The 17,222-nt window shown below is 53.2% G+C and overlaps 2 protein-coding genes and 1 pseudogene across 6 annotated transcripts in view; 2 read left to right on the top strand and 1 right to left on the bottom strand.

The window, feature by feature from the left end:
* Window positions 1–3,785, top strand: part of TJP1 (tight junction protein 1) — a 159,061-nt gene extending 155,276 nt beyond the window's left edge. For 3 of the 5 annotated variants that reach the window (XM_066355574.1, XM_066355577.1, XM_066355578.1), the window contains 2 exons: window positions 118–261; window positions 2,383–3,785. In XM_066355574.1, the coding sequence (XP_066211671.1) occupies window positions 118–261; window positions 2,383–2,477 (239 nt within the window). In that variant the 3' untranslated portion in view covers window positions 2,478–3,785. The remainder of the gene's footprint in view (window positions 1–117; window positions 262–2,382) is intronic. The other 2 variants (XM_066355576.1, XM_066355575.1) reach the window with 2 other exon arrangements.
* A 6,312-nt stretch (window positions 3,786–10,097) lies between these two features.
* LOC136384454 (acylphosphatase-1 pseudogene) lies at window positions 10,098–10,419 on the bottom strand (annotated as a pseudogene).
* A 3,700-nt stretch (window positions 10,420–14,119) lies between these two features.
* Window positions 14,120–17,222, top strand: part of ENTREP2 (endosomal transmembrane epsin interactor 2) — a 105,522-nt gene continuing 102,419 nt past the window's right edge. The window contains exon 1 of the mRNA XM_066354576.1: window positions 14,120–14,335. Coding sequence (XP_066210673.1) covers window positions 14,120–14,335 — 216 coding nt within the window. The remainder of the gene's footprint in view (window positions 14,336–17,222) is intronic.

Below are 17,222 nucleotides of genomic sequence, written 5' to 3'. Positions count from 1 at the left end.
TGGCTCCTGTGAGGTCTCCTTGGTCGGCACGGCCTCGGCCCATCCGGCATTGGGGGCGAGGGGCCCCGTGGTGTGGAAGGAAGGCAGCCGTCTAACCTCCCTGTCCCCTGACCGCAGGTGAGACGCTGCTGAGCCCGCTGGTGATGTGCGGGCCCCACGGCCTCAAGTTCCTGAAGCCCGTGGAGCTGCGCCTGCCACACTGTGCGTCCATGACTCCTGACGGTTGGTCTTTTGCTCTAAAATCATCCGACTCCTCGTCGGGTATGCTGTGTTCTCTCTGTCCTTTGGGGGCTCTGGGACTGTCGTTGATTAACGCCTGGGCTGACGGCGGCCCACACTGTCAGCGTTGCTCTGCCTCTGGCCTCACGGGTGTCGCCAGCATGCCGTGTGCCCCGCCCACCTGGGGAAGCAGGCAGTCCTGCCTGGGAGGCGTGGCTGGTCTGGCCACAGGCTGACTGCTGCTTGGTGCTCAATACAGTGGGAGAAGTGGGCCTTTCCTGTGTGTGTGGGCCTTTCTGCCTTCTCACTGAGACGATTTAATTCCTTTATGTGATTCCTGGTTTTGGGTTATGGTCTTGAATCAGTCCGGGAAGTTCGTAGATCAGAGAGGCTTGAGAGACAGGCTTGCACGGGACCACCCTCAGCCTTGGTCTTCCGTGTGAAACTTCTGTCACGCACTGTGCGTGGCCTTCATTCCTCAGACCCTCATTCCAGGGCTTCCGCTGCGCTGTCACCTTCCTCCCTTCCTCGGGGACTGGGGGTGACCATTTGGAACTTTGTATGTTTTTGGCACTGTGATTACTTTAATTGAACCTGATACCAAAAAACAAAAAGGTATCGTTCTGCTTCTGAACTTCTGTAAGTCAGGTGAGCACCGTGCAGCTGTGCGGGCACCGGGAAGCGAGCTGCGTGGTGTGAAGCTGCGGAGCAGTGAGCCTGGGTAGGAAGTCCCACGTAAACGTGTATCTCGCCAGTGCCCGCTCCCTGGAGAAAGCTGATGAATTAACACGGGGTACACAAGCTGTTTCCTCGGGGGCACCGCTGAGCAGCATCTGTCAGTGGGTGTGCCTGGTGACCTGGCAGCAGTCGGGGGACACTGGAGACGTCCCAGTGGTCGGGGTTGGCCTGAGCTGCAGCTGTGCCACAGCACGTCCCGGGTGTTCTCTGCGTGTCCCGGGAAGCACGTGTTCTTGTGTTCCTTCTGTGCTTTGTGCCATAGAACACGCTGCATTAGCTGAACGCAGGAGGTGTTCACGCACCTGCACGCTCACCCGGAGAGAGCGCACCTCGTGATGCGACGTCACCAGAGTGCTTTGTGCTGCAGGTTTCTGTTCACAGAGTCAGACAGGTTTTGATGATTACTGGCTTAATCCCTACAGAAGTTAGAATATTAGGAAAAAGGTTACCTAAAGAAGGTTTTTAAATTTACTTCCAAAGCATAACTCCATCTCGTTGTCTAGGGAACTTGTTATTCCCTGCAGTCTCATAAGTCCACACACAGCTGTGGAGAGAGCTCACTCAGAACTCGGGTTTGACCCTGAGCCGTTGTGACAGATGCTGCTCAGGTCGGCGCCATGGCGAGGGGTTCCCCCCACGCACAGTGGGCGTCTGGGCCAGGTGGCGCTCCGCGGCGGACTGTCCTGTGTGTTGTGCTGTGCTCGGCAGCATCCGGCCCCCCCCCCCCCCCCCGAGTGAGGGCCAGGAGCGAACAGTGGAGTCGTCTCCGGGGCTGTCCCTGCTCCTGGCCGAGGCTGTCTGGTTAGGGAAGCAGACGCTGCAGCCTGAGTATCACTTAGCTGGGGCTGCACCGAGATGCAGTGTCCCTGCTGGCTCACACGCCTGTCCACTCTCAGGACACACAGCCCCTCGTGACTGCAGCCAGAGTTGGGGCTGAGGAGTTCGCCCCGACTTAGCTTCTTTCATGTCAAAGAGGAGGGTCCTCAGAACCAGATCCTGCTGAACTTCCCGGGTTTCGTTTCTTGTCACTCAGCAAGAGGCCTGGTCCTGTAACTCCTGACCAGACTGAAGGTGCAAGGAGGGCGTGCAGTCAGGCACACTGGGGTCCCTGGTGTGTGGGCCCGGGCTCATGACCATGACACTGCCTGGGACAGGCCTGTGGGTCCTCGGGATGGGGAGCCGTCAGGGTTGTGGATGGTGCGAGGTGAGCTGTGGTCGTGGTGGCAGCGCAGTGATGTGCGTGTTGTGCCTCCCTGTGGGACTGCCGCTCACTAACGAGTAACACTCAGGCACCCGGAGCTGGGTGTGAGTGCAGGAGGGCCAAGAAAGAGAAGAGGTTACAGTGTGTGAGTCTAGAAGTGTGCCCTGTGACTGCGGGCGTGATGGCTGGCAGCTGAATGACACCAGCGTCTTCTTCTCTCGTAGGTGACCCTAAGACCTGGCAGAACAAGTGTCTTCCTGGAGACCCCAACTACCTTGTGGGAGCAAACTGTGTCTCTGTCCTGATTGACCACTTCTGACCTGGACACAGGAACCTGTTCAGCAGTGTGGCCTGGTGACCTTCGGGCGAGTGGGAGGCTCTCCTGAGCACCGGGCTGCAGTGTGTTAGTGTGACTTTGTTTGATGAAGACGCGAGTGCTCCTGAGCCTGGTCAGAACTCCCGCTGCGGGCTGCCATCTGCGCCTGGAGGGGCGTGGGCGCGGTGGGAGAGCTCTTGTACTTTTTATGGTCTCCGCTTACTTCACATACTGATTTGTGTTAAACTACCAGTCAGGGGGTGCCTCTGAGTTCTGCTCTTCCGAAGGACACTGTTTCCCACTTGGTTGTGGCCCTGGCCTGACGCACACGTCCTGTTTTATTATGCATGAGATAATGTGCACACATTGTAAAACGCACCTGGAATACATACCCAATGTAGGGATCTAACGATACTAACAGGGAACCCGATAGCTTTGGGGCGGGAGCAGTGAGGACAAGGACTGGCACGGCGTGTGGCTGGCCCCGTGGGCTCCGGACCTCTACACTAACCATATCACCAGACACTAACCAGCAGGAATGCCTTAGCCTGTTTCTAATTCCTGGGTCGTCCTCTCCGTGTTACTATGTTTTCATGGCTTTTGTGTGCATCCCGACACTGAATCATGAAGCAGGTTGAGTAAATTGTGGATTTGGTGGTTTCCAAAACATGAAGAAAATAATGGTATGATTTGGGGATTTTTCCTTTTTTATTTTTTTTGGTGGTTTTGTTTTTTGAGCTCTGCATTTGAAAATTTTGATGTTTTAAGGATGCTTGTATATAACGCGTGCATACCACTTTTGTTCTTGGTTTGTAAATTAACTTTTTATAAACTACCTTTTTTTATACATAAACAAAACCGAGTTTCTTAAGGCGACCTTTGTACTCTCTCCTGTACCTCTTGAGCCTTGAACTTTGACCTCTGCAGCAATAAAGCAGCATCTGTGGGACACATAAGGTCATGTTTTTTAAGAGAAAAGAATGCACAGTTACATTTTTAAGTACTGCCTTTAAAAGACACAGTTACTAAAAAAAAAAAAAAAAAAAAAAAAAAAAAAAAAAAAAGACAGTTACTCAGAATTCTCTAGTTTGATTAAATTCTTGCAGAGTATTCCTACCATAATTTGTGATACAATGCTGTGCCTGAAAGTGTATTTTTTTACTAATAGACGATCTATGATGGCACGCACGCCTGTCTGGATAATACACTACTACATCCTGTTCATCGTTAGGTGTGACTGGAGTTCTTTTGCAGTTATTAAAAAAAAAATCTCAAATTTCTAAATCCGCAGAATAAAATTTTTTAAATAAAGTGCTGGCTTGGTCTGTCCGCTGTTTCTGGTCTCATGCAACTTTTTAAAGCCTGTTTTAGATCCTGCCCACGTCATGCTTGGTGGGCGCCCATGACCAGTGCCCCGTGGCCAGCACGTCCTGTGGGCTGAGCAGGCTGGTCACAGGAGCCTGGAGGTGGGACCGGGGAGACGCTTGTGGACGGTGGCGTGGGGGCCGGCGCCTGTGATGTACGTGTGTTGGGATGTATTCCTTAGAGCAGCGGTTCTCAACCTGTGGGTCATCGGAAAATACATAATGCATATCAGGTATTTACATTCTGAATCATAACTGTAGCAAAATTACAGTTATGAAGTAGCCACCAAAATTATTTTTTGGTTTGGGGTCACCGCAACATGAGGAACTGTATTGCGGGGTCACGGCATTAGAAAGGTTGAGAACCACTGCCTTAGAACCAGTCTGGACAGAGTTCTGTGTCCTGCTCTGTCCCCAGAATGTGGGTCACTTGGGCCTTTTCTCGTGCGTCGGGAGAGGAGGGTGTGGCACCCCTGAGCTGCTCTGGCACAGTGGCCGTGCTACTTAGCACCAGCTCTCAGCATTTCGGTTGTTGCTGCCTGGTCAACATCTGGATAGGTTTCGTGTATCTTATTTTTATTACGATAACGATTTACGTCAAGTATAAGTATTTATTTTAGCTTCCAGGTCTCCACACTGTGACCGACACATAGTCTTAGAACTGTCAGCACGGGGAGCAGTTTCACCCCCCCCCAGGTCACGGTGCCCATCACACACAGCCCGCTCTGGCCCTGGCAGCCGTGCTCCCTCTGTCCTGAGAGCTTCCTCATGCTGAGGCGTCACAGAAGTGGCATCCCATGGTGGGCAGCCTGGCGTCTAGTGGCTGCCCAGGCACAGAGCACGCTGACATGCTCAGGAAGCTGCAGGTGGGAGCACCAGGCTCTCCCTGCAGAGTAGCATCCGCTGTGACTGCACTACACTGCCCACCTCGGGGCAGTGCCCAGGGCTGGACATTCTGAGAAAGGCTGCTGCGGACACTCCCAGACAGGTGTCCCTGTGACTGTGACCTCGTTTCACCTGGCAGACACCTGGGAGTGGGGTCACAGGTGCACACGGTGAGCATGTGTAGGGTCGCTACAAGGAAGCTGCCTCCCGATTTCCAAACCACCCTTCTCAGCAGTCTACGCGTCCAGTTGTCAGCCCCAGAGCCGTGGCTGTTGCCGTGTCTTCCTCTCTGCGGTTTCACGGACTGTCCCTCTGGGGCTTGACTGGGTGTCCCTGTGATGCGGATTGATGAGCACCTTTTCATGTGCCTGCCTCATCTAAGTGAGGAACCTGCTCAGCTCCTTTTCCCACGTTCCGCCCCTCTGCTCCCTGACCGTGCGCTGGTCGCCTCGCCGTCCCTCTCGGGTTGCAGTCCATGGTCCCCTGTCAGCCCCGTTGCTTCGCCTCGGCCACCACATTGGGGACTTAGTGCCCAGGGCCCTTTGCTCGTTTACTTCCCTGTCTACATTTGACTCTTCAAAAGTCGCATTATTGAAATACTCCTCAGAGGCCAGCCGATCTGTCCACTCAGGATGCCCGCGTGAGTGTCTTTTACTGAAGTCCCAGCGTTATAGATCTCTCTGCACAATAAGGGGTTGTCACAGGGCTGCAGGAGGCCATGGAAGGACCTCGAATAGCCAGAGGTGGGACAGTTTAAGCAGCATAATAAACAGTAGTACAGAACCAAGATCACAGGAGAAATAGCCTCAGGTCCACAATCATAAAGGAATGATTTAATACAGAAGGATGTCAACAGTGGAGAAGATAGAAATCTTGGAAAGGTGTGGATGCAGAGTGACTTCACAGTCAAGACACCTGACGAACCCCTCCTGCTGAGTCCAGGGGCTCAAGGTCAATACCAACAGTGATTAGTCCAGTTGCTAGTATGTGCCCTTGATGGGATGTGCTCAGGGTGGCCTTTTATACCTGTGATGTCTTCCTCCCCCAAAACCATATCACCCCAGTCTCCCCAGTGAGAGAAATACCAAAACACACCCGGGCTGGCGGAAATGCTACAAAATATCTGACCAGTAACATGCAAAATGGGCAAAGGCATCCAAAACAAGAGTGTCTTGAGGAACTGTCACATTTGCAGGTACTAGGGGGTGTAGGACATCAACATACCTTTTCAGGAGACTGGATTCAACCCATAGCAGGCAAGGTGGGCATCACTGCCCTATAGGTGATGTGGTCCAGGCATTGGTCACATTGGTCCTTCTTTCTTTGCAGTGAGGCTGGAGCCGTGCTCACCACAGTGCCCAGGGGCTCAACCACGGGGATCAACAACCCCCTCATGAGAATCTTGTAAACCTGAGTGAACCCTTTAAAGGGAGATTTAAAAAAAAAACAAAAAAAAAAAAACCTAGTTAGGCACCGATTTCAAGAAAATGAATCCTTTCATAAGGAACCTACTTGCAACAGCACCTCTCGGGGAAGACAGATTTTTCTCCTATCTTTTGGAGTGTTGCTGTATTTGTGCAAGATGTAGGGAAAAGGTGTTTTCAGGAAAAAAGAACTGACACTTTATTGAATAATGACTGTAGGGAGATTGTCAACAGAAAGACGGGCCGTTTGAAGATTTAATTAATGTATATGAGGAATGTAGGAAGTATTAATAGCTGATAATTTACACAGCCGTTTGTTAAACTTGTGAGGAGAATCGCATTATAGGTCCCTCGGGGCGTTCATTTGCATTTTAACAGGGATTCTTGTTGGAGTGCTTTATGAAGCACAGTCATTCTTATCAGCGTGTTTATGAATATCAGTCCCTTCAAAAGCCTTCTGCGTGGCTTCTTCAAACATTCCATTATAATAGCAGAAACTTCCTCCAAACTGAATTGTCCTGGAAGTTGGGAGGAGGCCCTGGAATGTTCTGGATCTTGTACCGATTCCGAAGACATCTTCGTGTGCAGCCATCCTCATGGGTCTGAGCTGTCGTCCTTGATGAATACAGGGTGGAGACCTCCTCAGGACCCTTGGTCTCTCCCATTTCCATGAATTGCGCTTCAGCTCAGTGTTTTGTTTTGTTTGTCTGACAACACAAGCTCCCTCCTTTGCATGTGCCCACGGAGAAGGGGCGTTAGGATTTTAGGTCCTAGGGTACCCACTTATGAAGTTTTGTGCGGCCCAGGATGCTGCCGCCCCAAAACACTCATTTACCAGAGAGCAGCCTACTTTGACTAGATGATAACGGTAACGGACTCAATTTCACTGAGGAAGTCATTTCCTCAATGGGACCCTGGTGGCCTGGGTAAGCCGTTCCAGTTCCCTGTCCTCCCTGAAAGACACAGCCTGTCAGAAGATCCCACGGGCCCCACAAGTCGACGGACTCACGGGCTCAGTGGTCTGTCTGCCGGAGCTGTAACTCGGGCTGAGCTGAGTGGGCACCCTGAGGGGTGTCGGGGGAGGCGGGCAGGGGAACTCGGCACACGGGGGAGCCATGCAGGTGGCCAGGGAGGAGGTCGGCCCACCCAGATGCAAGGTGCGCCTGCCCTGGTGAATGGGGCCAGTTGAAGCCACCCTGTCCACTGTGCCCCCTTGATGGGGGGGGAGGGTCATGTGCAGGTCACAAGCACACCAGGTCATCCAGTTCTGTCTTTTAAATATAATAGACGGGCCCTGGCCGGTTGGCTCAGCGGTAGAGCATTGGCCTAGCGTGCAGAGGACCGGGGTTTGATTCCCGGCCAGGGCACACAGGAGAAGCGCCCATTTGCTTCTCCACCCCTCCACCGCGCTTTCCTCTCTGTCTCTCTCTTCCCCTCCCGCAGCCAAGGCTCCATTGGAGCAAAGATGCCCCGGGCGCTGGGGATGGCTCTGTGGCCTCTGCCTCAGGCACTAGAGTGGCTCTGGTCGCAACATGGCGACGCCCAGGATGGGCAGAGCATCGCCCCCTGGTGGGCAGAGCGTCGCCCCTGGTGGCCGTGCCGGGTGGATCCCAGTCGGGCGCATGCGGAGTCTGTCTGACTGTCTCTCCCTGTTTCCAGCTTCAGAAAAATGAAAGAAAAAAAAATTAATTAAATATAATAGACATAGGGCTAGGGTTGACTGCATAGCGCTGAGCATGCTCACAGACACACATTCGGCAAGCAGGAACACGGAAATGGCTCCTGGCTTTACCCTAGCCTAATAGGATCCCCTACCTATTACTACCTAATAGGATCCCCAAACCTGGGAAAACCGTTTCTCCGATGGAGAAATGGTACCTCGAAGGCCACTCACCAGGGCCTGAGGGATACTCCTTGCTCCTGGGTTGGTCATTGCTTATAAACTTTGTCCCTGGAGAGAAGTAAACACACACGGTTCGCTGACAAAATCCAGGTCCATATCGCTCTTCTAATTCTGGGTCAGAACCACGAGATTTTTCACGTAACCTCACCTGTGTGACATCCCCAACTCCTTCCTCCTGCAGGGAGAACCCTGGTTCTCGAGGGCAGGAGGGACGGCAGCATCAGAATATCCCCATCATTCCTCCTCTGCTCAATCCTCTACGTGCAGCCAAGAGTCTTAGGATAGTAACAGGGAGGCTACCACTGCCACCCAATGACCTGGAGCAGTGCGGTTCGGCACACGTTCAACCTTAGACTTAGGAAACGGCTGTGTTCTCCCCGTCGGAAACCCGACATCCTCAGAGACGGGCAACGTTAAGTGGGCGCCCATGACAACGTAGGTCACTCCCAGCGGGAAGGGCCCACTACCGTGCGGAAACTCACAGCAGAGGCCTGTGCCTCGCTGCATCAGAGGGCCAGGGACGAGGTGGGCGGGTCAGAGAGGGAAGACCGTCTGCTGGTTGGTCCGGCTGCTTTTCCTGGCACGCCGCCTACAGCCTACACACGCGTGGAAAAGGCCAACATCGCCCCCGAGGACCACATCTCGGCAACATTCTGCAGCGTTGACAATTGTGACGGTCACCCAGTGGGCACTTAAAATGAGTGAGGCCCATTTGTCCCTGAGCAAAGCGATTTCCTTTCGTTTCTTTAAAAAAAAGGAAAAATAAAAGTTTTTCAAGGACTTCCGGTTGAAGGTGACTCTCACGCTTCCAAACCAAATGATATATTTTACTCCTGTTATTTTCTGCTCAGCTTGATGGGTGAGAATTATCAAGTCTCCCTGTGCTTTGACTCATAATTCTGATACAGTTTTTCCCTACAGGCAAAACACAGTTTTCGTGTGTATGGTTAGGTTTGAGTCAGAGGGTGTGACTGTGAGAGCTGCTTCCTCTCATGAAATCATAACGTATGTTTCTAATAACCTGATTTAATAGTAACGCTCGTTGAGTGGATTTAAGTGGAGCTTACTTCTTCAGCTTGCGTGCCCTCCCTGAGCAATTATGATTTCTCGGGGGCTTCTCCCAAAATTCTCATCAGTAGCTCAGGAGTAATAAAAATTATATAGATAAAAAACAACTTCCATTTAACAGAGAGTTGACGATATACACTTCAATTGCACCAACATTAACTGAAGACCGCTATCTGCCAGTGATCCCATCAGGTATTATTTACGGGATTGCAAGCATGCATGAAACTGTTTCCGCCTGACTGAATAATGTCACCCGCATTCATAAGGTGACCTTATAGTTGCAGAATACTTTTATATAGTCGCCATCTAATTTAAATGTCATCACAGAACCTTTGAAGTATTATTATTAAGTGTGAAGGCCTGTCCAAATTAGGTCTCTTCCCTTTCTGCACCAAACTGTCCTTTAATTATTTTAAGTATAAAACACCTTGGGTAGTGACATTTTTTCTTTGTTCTGATATGTTTTTATTAGAATTGTGTACAGTTGTAATCCTTCCATCATACCTATTATGAACAGTGATAATTCAAGTGTCTGAGACTCCGGTAACTAACTGTCAAATTCTAATGTTGGGCTCAGAATAATTCTATCTAAATTAATGATTTAAAAAAAAAAACACGCCTGACCAGGTGGTGGCACAGTGGATAGAGTGTCAGGACTGGGACGCTAAGGACCCAGGTTCGAGACCCTGAGGTCGCCAGCTTGAGCACGGGTTCATCTGGTTTAAGCAAGGGGTCACTGACTTGGCTGTAAACCTCCCCCCCCCCCCCCAGCTGTCAAGGCACATATGAGAAAGCAGTAAATGAACAACTAAGGTGCCGCAACGAAGAATTGATGCTTCTCGCCTCTCTCCCTTTCTGTCTGTCCCTATCTCTCTCTCTCCCTCTCTCTCTCTCTTTCTCTCTCTCTCTCTCTCTCTCTCACACACACACACACACACACAACCACTGAGTTTCTCTTGGGAAATTTAGATTCGGGCCATTATCTGACAATTGGGAAATCTGAGCAATCTAGCTGTAAGATAATGTTCCCTTTGTTGATGTGTGCCCCGTCACTGTGTGACACGGGACTTCCCTCTGCACCCACGCTCTCTGGAGATGGGCCCTCGCAGCTGACCTTGCCCTGTGCCCTGGTCAGTGTTCTGGACTCAGCTCACCAATCCCAGCTCTTTACCTCCAGCCTGAGTGGACTCGCAGAAAAACACCCCTTGCACCTTCCCAAAAATGTCATGATCCACTGACACCAGGGTGCCCCTTCTGCCATGGTCATGCTCAAACCCTCCTGGTGGCCAGGACAACACCATGACCGCCACGCCAACGGTCCCCCCAGCCCTAGTGACATCTTAATATCAAGTCTTCCTGTGCATGACCCTGGTGTCTTTCCATTTATTTAGGTTTCCTTTAGTGTCATTCAGCAACGTGGTGTGATTTCCGAGGGACGAGTCTTTCACCTCCTTGGTTAAATTCGTTCCCAGGAGGCGATGAGGGGTACCTTTTGTAACCCAGGGAACAGAGTCAAGTTCCAGTTTTCATACACGTGTTATTCTCTGTCCGAGTCCCGGGAGGCCTATGCTGTTTCCAAACCTCTGTGTGTGAACATCGGCACAAAGGTGGCCCCGAGCTGGTGGTGATGCTCAGAGGACACTGGGAACAGGGTCAAGTCACCGATGCCCAATTCCCTGACTCGAGATGGAGTGACGGGGTCGTGTGACAACTCTGTACTCGGTTCTGAGGAATGGCTGGCCTGTTTTCCGTCAGCACCGTTAACATTCCCACTAGCAGCAAACCAAGGTCTGCTTCCTCTCCCTCCTGGCTGTCCCTTGTCAGGCGCCCGTTTTTAGTATTTTATTAGAGTCATCCTAGGGGATGTGAAGTGGCATTTCATTGGATAGTTTGTTTTGTTTTTTGTGGTCAAATATACAAGAGACAGAAATGACCCTGGGGACCCTTTCTCGGTGTGTAACTGTGGGGCGTTCAGTACATTCACATTGTTGTGCAACCATCACCTCCATCGTCCACCCCAGAACCCTCTCCTCTTCCCCATTGGAAACTGTCCCTGTCAAACACGAGCTCCCGTCCCCCTTCCTGCAGCCCCTGGCCACCACCATGGGACTTTCTGTGTCTGTGAATATGATGACTCTAGACCTCAGGTAAGTGGACTCCCACGGGACCTGTCCTTTTGTGACCGGCTACATCCCTCAGCATCATGTGGCCAAATTGCCTACCTTTTTTAAAACACCCCCTTCTGTTCTTCCATCCATGCGCTTGGGAGGGACACTGGGGTTATTTCCGCCATTTGACCGCTGTGAATAATGCTGCTGCTATAAACACAGGCATGCAGCTCTCTCTAAGACACCCAGGAGTGGAGCTGCTGGCTCTTGGAAGATCCTGTGATGGTTCTTCTAGGTGTGACTTTCGAGGTACCCAAACACTGTTTTCCCCACAGTGGCTACAAAGTGTGCCTGGTGCGAGGAGAGCCCTCCGTGAACTTCTGCTGGAGGCGTGAGGCAATTACCAAATGAGTGAGGTGTCTCCAATGACAAGGGAACTGTCCGGCAGTTGGGATCTTGCCCTGGCACTGCCCAAAGCCTGCCATGGCCGCCCTATAGAATTTCTAGATAGAGAACATTTCCAGGAAATATACTGGAGTACTCTAAGTCAGTTGTCCCCAAGCCCCTAGGCTGTGGACTGGTACCGGTCCGTGGGCCATTTGGTACCGGTCCGCAGAGAAAGAATAAATAACTTACATTATTTCCATTTTATTTATATTTAAGTCTGAATGATGTTTTATTTTTTTAAATGACCAGATTCCCTCTGTTCCATCTGTCCGAGACTCACTCTTGACGCTTGTCTCGGTCACGTGATACATTTATCCGTCCCACCCTAAAGGCCGGTCCGTGAAAATATTTTCTGACAAACCGGTCCGTGGCCCAAAAAAGGTTGGGGACCACTGCTCTAAGTGGTGCTGATGCTGGGATAAGAGCGGGAGGGGAGAGCAGCTTTGGCCTCCTGCCAGCCCGCGTCCTGAGGTCAGCCACTTGGTGGGATTCCCCGCCCCTTGTTCATCCCCAGGCCATCCCATTAAATTGGAAAATAAATCCCATCCCTGCGAAGGTGTTGGCTGATAAAGGCTAGAGCTATTGCCCCGACAAGAGGAATTTGCATTTTAATAGCTCGGCAAGCCCCTGGGGAGTCAGTATCTCTAACCATGAAATTTCAGGCACCAGGGAGGCTCTGCAGCGTCTGTTCTCCAAGCAGGTGGGGGTGGGGCACTCTCAGGTCTGCGTCAGGCTGTGGAGGCAGAGCCCACTGTGTCCCGGGAGCGCCAGACCTTGCCCCGTAACCCCTTCAGACTTCCTGATGCTCCTGGCTCTCCTTACTGTGTCCCCAGAGCCTTCTCTCCACACCCATCGGGCCACAGGGCAAGACACGCCATCTAAACCCGCAAGTGTTCTCGGCATTCCCGGGCAGCTGATCGTCAGGGATTTAAAAACCTGTCCTTGTGCAGAAGGAAGTGGAGATGATCTCGCAGGTCCTTAGACTCCTTGTGTGCCGTTTGCCTTAGGCCCAAACTTTTGGCGTGGATCAAAAGCCCTTACTGCACAGGAAATGTGGGTAAAAGACATCCGCAGTGCCTTTGGGACACTTTATATTTATTTTTATTGAATTCACTGCAGTGGCATTGGCTCATGAAATTATACAGGTTTCAGGTGCATGATTCTAGAATGCACCATCTGGATATTGTGTTGGTTGTTTACCACCCCACGTCAAGTCCCGCCTGCTTTACCCTCCTCCACCTCCCCCCACCCGCTTTCCCTCTGGTCATCACCACACTGTCGTCTGTGTCTATGAGGTTTTCAATTATTCCCTTAATTTGAGAAAAAGACAGAGAGAGAGAGAGAAGTATCAACTCGTTGCACTTAGTTGTGCACTCATTGCTTCTCATATGTGCCCTGACTGGGGTCCAACTGTGACCTCTGGCCTGTGGAGATATGCTCTATGCACTGAGCCACCCTGCCAAGGCTATGAGATTTTAAAATGTTTCTTCTTTGCTTAATTTCTTCACCTTTTTTCACCCAGTCCTGCAGCCCACTTCCCCTCTGACAGCTGTCAACCTGCTCTCTTTGAGTCTGTCACTATTTTGCTTGTTTTATTTTGTTCATTAGACTCCACGTATGAGTGAAATCATATGGTACTTGTCTGGCTTATTTCAGTATAATATTTTCCAGGTCCATCCATGCTGTCGCAAAAGGTAAGATTTCCTTCTTTTTTCCTGCTGAGTAGTATTCCATTGTGTATATGTACCACAGCTTTTTTTATCCACGCGTCCACTGATGGACACTTGGACTGCTCCCAAACCCTGGCTATTGGTGCACTGGCAACGTTTGAGTCCGGCAGGCCCTGGTCCTGAGGTCTGGCTCGGGAAAGCCTGGAACTACAGAAAAGCGGCGTCCTGGACCTCAGAACTGCGCCCTGGAGAGGCCGCCGCCGTCACACCTGGGGCGGCGCGCTTGGAATGCCCCTCACCTGCGCTCCCCGCGCGGCCGGGCGCTCTCGAGGGTCCCGCCCCTCCCGTCCCCGCAGGCGCGCGCCCACCCTGCGCCGGCCTCCGGCTCGGCCCCGCCCGGCCCTCAGACCCCTCCAGCGCCGCCGGCCGGGGAAGCGGGCGCTCTCGCCCTTGACCCACCGGCGGTGCGCACTCCCGTCCCCGGCCCCGCGACCACACCTGCGCCTCGGTCCGGCCCAGCGCGCGGCGGCGGGGCTCGCGCCCGTGCTCCACCGGGGAGCGCGCGGGGCCGAGCGGGGGAGGGCGCAGCGCGCGGCGGGCGGGCGGCCCTGCGGAGCGGCGGCGGCGGCATGGACACCGGCACCGGCGGCAGCAGGCGCCCGGCCCCCCGCGCGCGGCCGCCGCAGCCCCCGCGGCCCGCAGAGCGCCCGGCCCCGCGCGCGGCGCAACTTGCATGAGACGCGGGGGCCGGGCGGCGCCGCAGGCGGGAGCGGGCGATGCCTCCGGCCGGCGGCCCCCGCGCCCCGCGCCCCGCGCCGCCCCACAACCCGTCCCGCCCGCGCGGGTGCCCGGGCCGCTCCCGCATCGTGCTGGCGCTCGGGGCCACGCAGATGGCGCTCGGCTGCCTCATCGTGGCCGTCAGCTTCGCGGCGCTGGCGCTGACCACCTCGGCGCGCGTCCGCCACTCCTGCCCCTTCTGGGCTGGCTTCTCGGTGAGTGTCCGCGAGTGGGGACTCCTCAACTCCGGCGCGGCCCCTCGGGGACGCCCCTCTGCCGCCCGGGCGTTTGTCCCCGGCCCTGTGGCCGCCCGTGGGTACTTTTCAATGAGGACAGCGGGCGCCCGCCCTGCGCCGGGGAACGTGGGTAGCGGGCAGTGGGCAGAAGCCGGACCCGCGGGGACCCTGCGCGCTGGGACCCACACCAGTGTCCGCGGCGGGCGGGCGGGGTCCTGCGGGCGCGCGCGCACTTGGCGGCGGGGACCCCGCGATTCCCGCGTCCTCTGGGTCTGCGTCCCGCGGGCGGCGGGACTGGGATCTGAGACCCCCAGGGTGACCCCGCATCAGAGGACCCCCTGAGTGTGACACCTGCGGGGGGGGGGGGGAAACCGCCAGGAAATCTCTATGATGTGACTGCTCGCAGGCGTAGACCCTTCTGGTGGAAGTTGCCTTCCCCATCTTTATTGAGGCAGATGGACCCATGGAGACAGGACAGGTAGACTCCGCGCAGGTGTCTGTAACCAGAGGCACTTGAGAACTCCGGTCATCTGTCACCACGTTTGGGTTTGGGGGCTGAATCACATCGTATCAGGCTTGAACACTCCATTTGCTGTGGTTTGACTCTACCTGGGGAGATCCAAAATCCAGACCAAGTCTTGGCGGTGACCTGTTCGTGGTGTGTTCTTAAGAGTTTTGAATTTAAAAAAAAAAGCAAACTCAAATCCTGTCCACCCGTGTTTGTTGTTTTGTCTTTGGTGACTGGCCTTTGTTCTCTAAAGTCCCTTGCGTGGCTATTAAAACGAGATCCCAGCCCCATCGACACCGTACACCTGGATGGATCCAGGTGTAGTTGTTCATCCTAATGGGAGTGTTAATTTTCAAAGCTGCTTTCAGACCAAGGGTGAGTGTCGGAGAGCTGATTAGGGAAAAACCGAAGGAGTGGCCACAGTTGTGAGCGTCCAGATGCCAGGGAGGAGGCTGGAGGCAGGAATCTTGGGAGCCAGGACCGAGAGGCATCACACTATATATAGTCTCCGGGGTGTCTGTTGCCGTTTTGTTTTTTTAGCATTATTTAATATGCATGGTTTTCCTATCTGGTCGGTGGGCGCTGGGGTTTCTGTCTGCTGGGACCAGCCTACAGGCTGCAGACTGGTAAGTTAGTTTCACTTCTTGGCCTCTTGTCTTTGGTACTCTCAAAGGGCATAAAAAAAAAACAAGCTGCCTTTTTTAAAAAAAAAATTGATTGATTTTTAGACAGACAGAGGGGAAGGGAGCGAGGGAGGAGAGAAACATTCATTTGTTGTTCCACTTAGTTGTACATTCACTGGTTGATCCTCGTATGTGCCCTCCTGACCTGGGATCAAACCGCAACCTTGGCATTTCCAGAGGACGCGCTTTTAACCAGCTGAGCTAGCCAGCCAGGGCCCCAAACCACTGCCTTTTAATAATAAACATGAAAGGGAAAATGTTCATTGGACATGGCGGGAAAAGCTATTTATGTGAACAATGTACATCTGCCCCATTTTCAGTAACAAGGGAAAGCACCAGTTCAGTTTGCCGCCCAATGTAACGACTCTCAGCAACTATTCGCTGAAGTGAGCCTAAGGTCCCATGACTCACAGTGATCCCACGTGTGCCCGCTGTGTGGGGACTTCCCCTGGGCTTTGGGGGCAACTGTGAAAACAGCAGACTCTCACCTTTCAGAGATTTTAAGGTCACTTCTGCACTCAGACCACCTCCCGCTCATTCACCCTTACCTCCACTGTCTCCTGGGCTTGTTCTCGGGTTTTGAACATGATTTGCCACAAGCAGCTTTAAAATCCTTTCCAAAGAGTACGACACCCCTCCCCACACACACACACACACAGAGACACAAATTGTCTCTGCCCTTTGCAGAAACGATGGTTGGTTCCAGTTGTGTTGGAACAAGTGTTCGTGTTAGCATGGGTCTCCTGCCCTTCTGAGACCTGGAAACCCCTAGCAAGGATACTTTTCATTGAATCTGCTCTGCAGGGATTAGAGTCCCCCTCTGGCTTCTTTGTGGCTTCTGAAGTGGGGTGGCTGTTGAACGATCTCTAAGTGTCTAGCCTCTGTGGTTGGTAGGAGGTGAAGAACCATTGGAGGAACGACTCTCCTCTGTTTACAAGAAAACACCACCTGGGGAGAACAGCACAGGGGCTTCTGGGCAAGATGGCAGCGTCAGTCAACACAGCGCTCGCCTCCTCGACAACCACATCAGAATGACATGGAAACTGCAGAACAGCCATCATTTAGAACCCCATAAAACCTGGCTGAATGGAAGCCCTACGACTAGGAAATTAAAGAAGCAGCCACACGGACACCGGTGGGGGGGGGGGTAGAGAGAGGGAAAGGGGCTGTCCCACACCCGCCTGTGGCTGATAGAAAATCTTCACTGCAGCCTGACCAGGCGGTGGCGCCGTGGATAGAGCATTGGACTGGGATGCAGAAGGACCCAGGTTCAAAACCTGGAGGTCATCTACCTGAGCACGGGCTCATCCGGGCTTGAGTGCGGGGTTGCTGGCTTGAGCGTGGGATCATAGACATGACCCAATGGCCCCTGATTGAGCCCGAAGGTCGCTGGCTTGAGCAAGGGGTCACTCGTTCTGCTGTTGCCCCCGAGTCAAGGCACATATGAGAAAGCAGTCAGTGAACAACTAAGGAGCTGCAACAAAGACTTGATGCTTCTCATCTCTCTCCCTTCCTGTCTGTCTGTCCTCCCTCACTTTGGCTCTGTCTCTCTCTCTGTCCCCCCCAAAAAAAATCTTGGCTGCAGAGGTCCCCCCTGAGGAGTGGGGGGTTCTGGTCCCAGTTCCCACACCAGGCCCCCCATCCCAGGATTCCAGTACCAGGAAGACAAGTCCCC

This window comes from Saccopteryx leptura, chromosome 13 (genome assembly GCF_036850995.1).
Source record: "Saccopteryx leptura isolate mSacLep1 chromosome 13, mSacLep1_pri_phased_curated, whole genome shotgun sequence".
Classification (NCBI taxonomy): Eukaryota; Metazoa; Chordata; class Mammalia; order Chiroptera; family Emballonuridae; genus Saccopteryx; species Saccopteryx leptura.
Note: the sequence above shows the minus strand (reverse complement) of the source record. Positions and strands in the feature narration are given on the sequence as shown.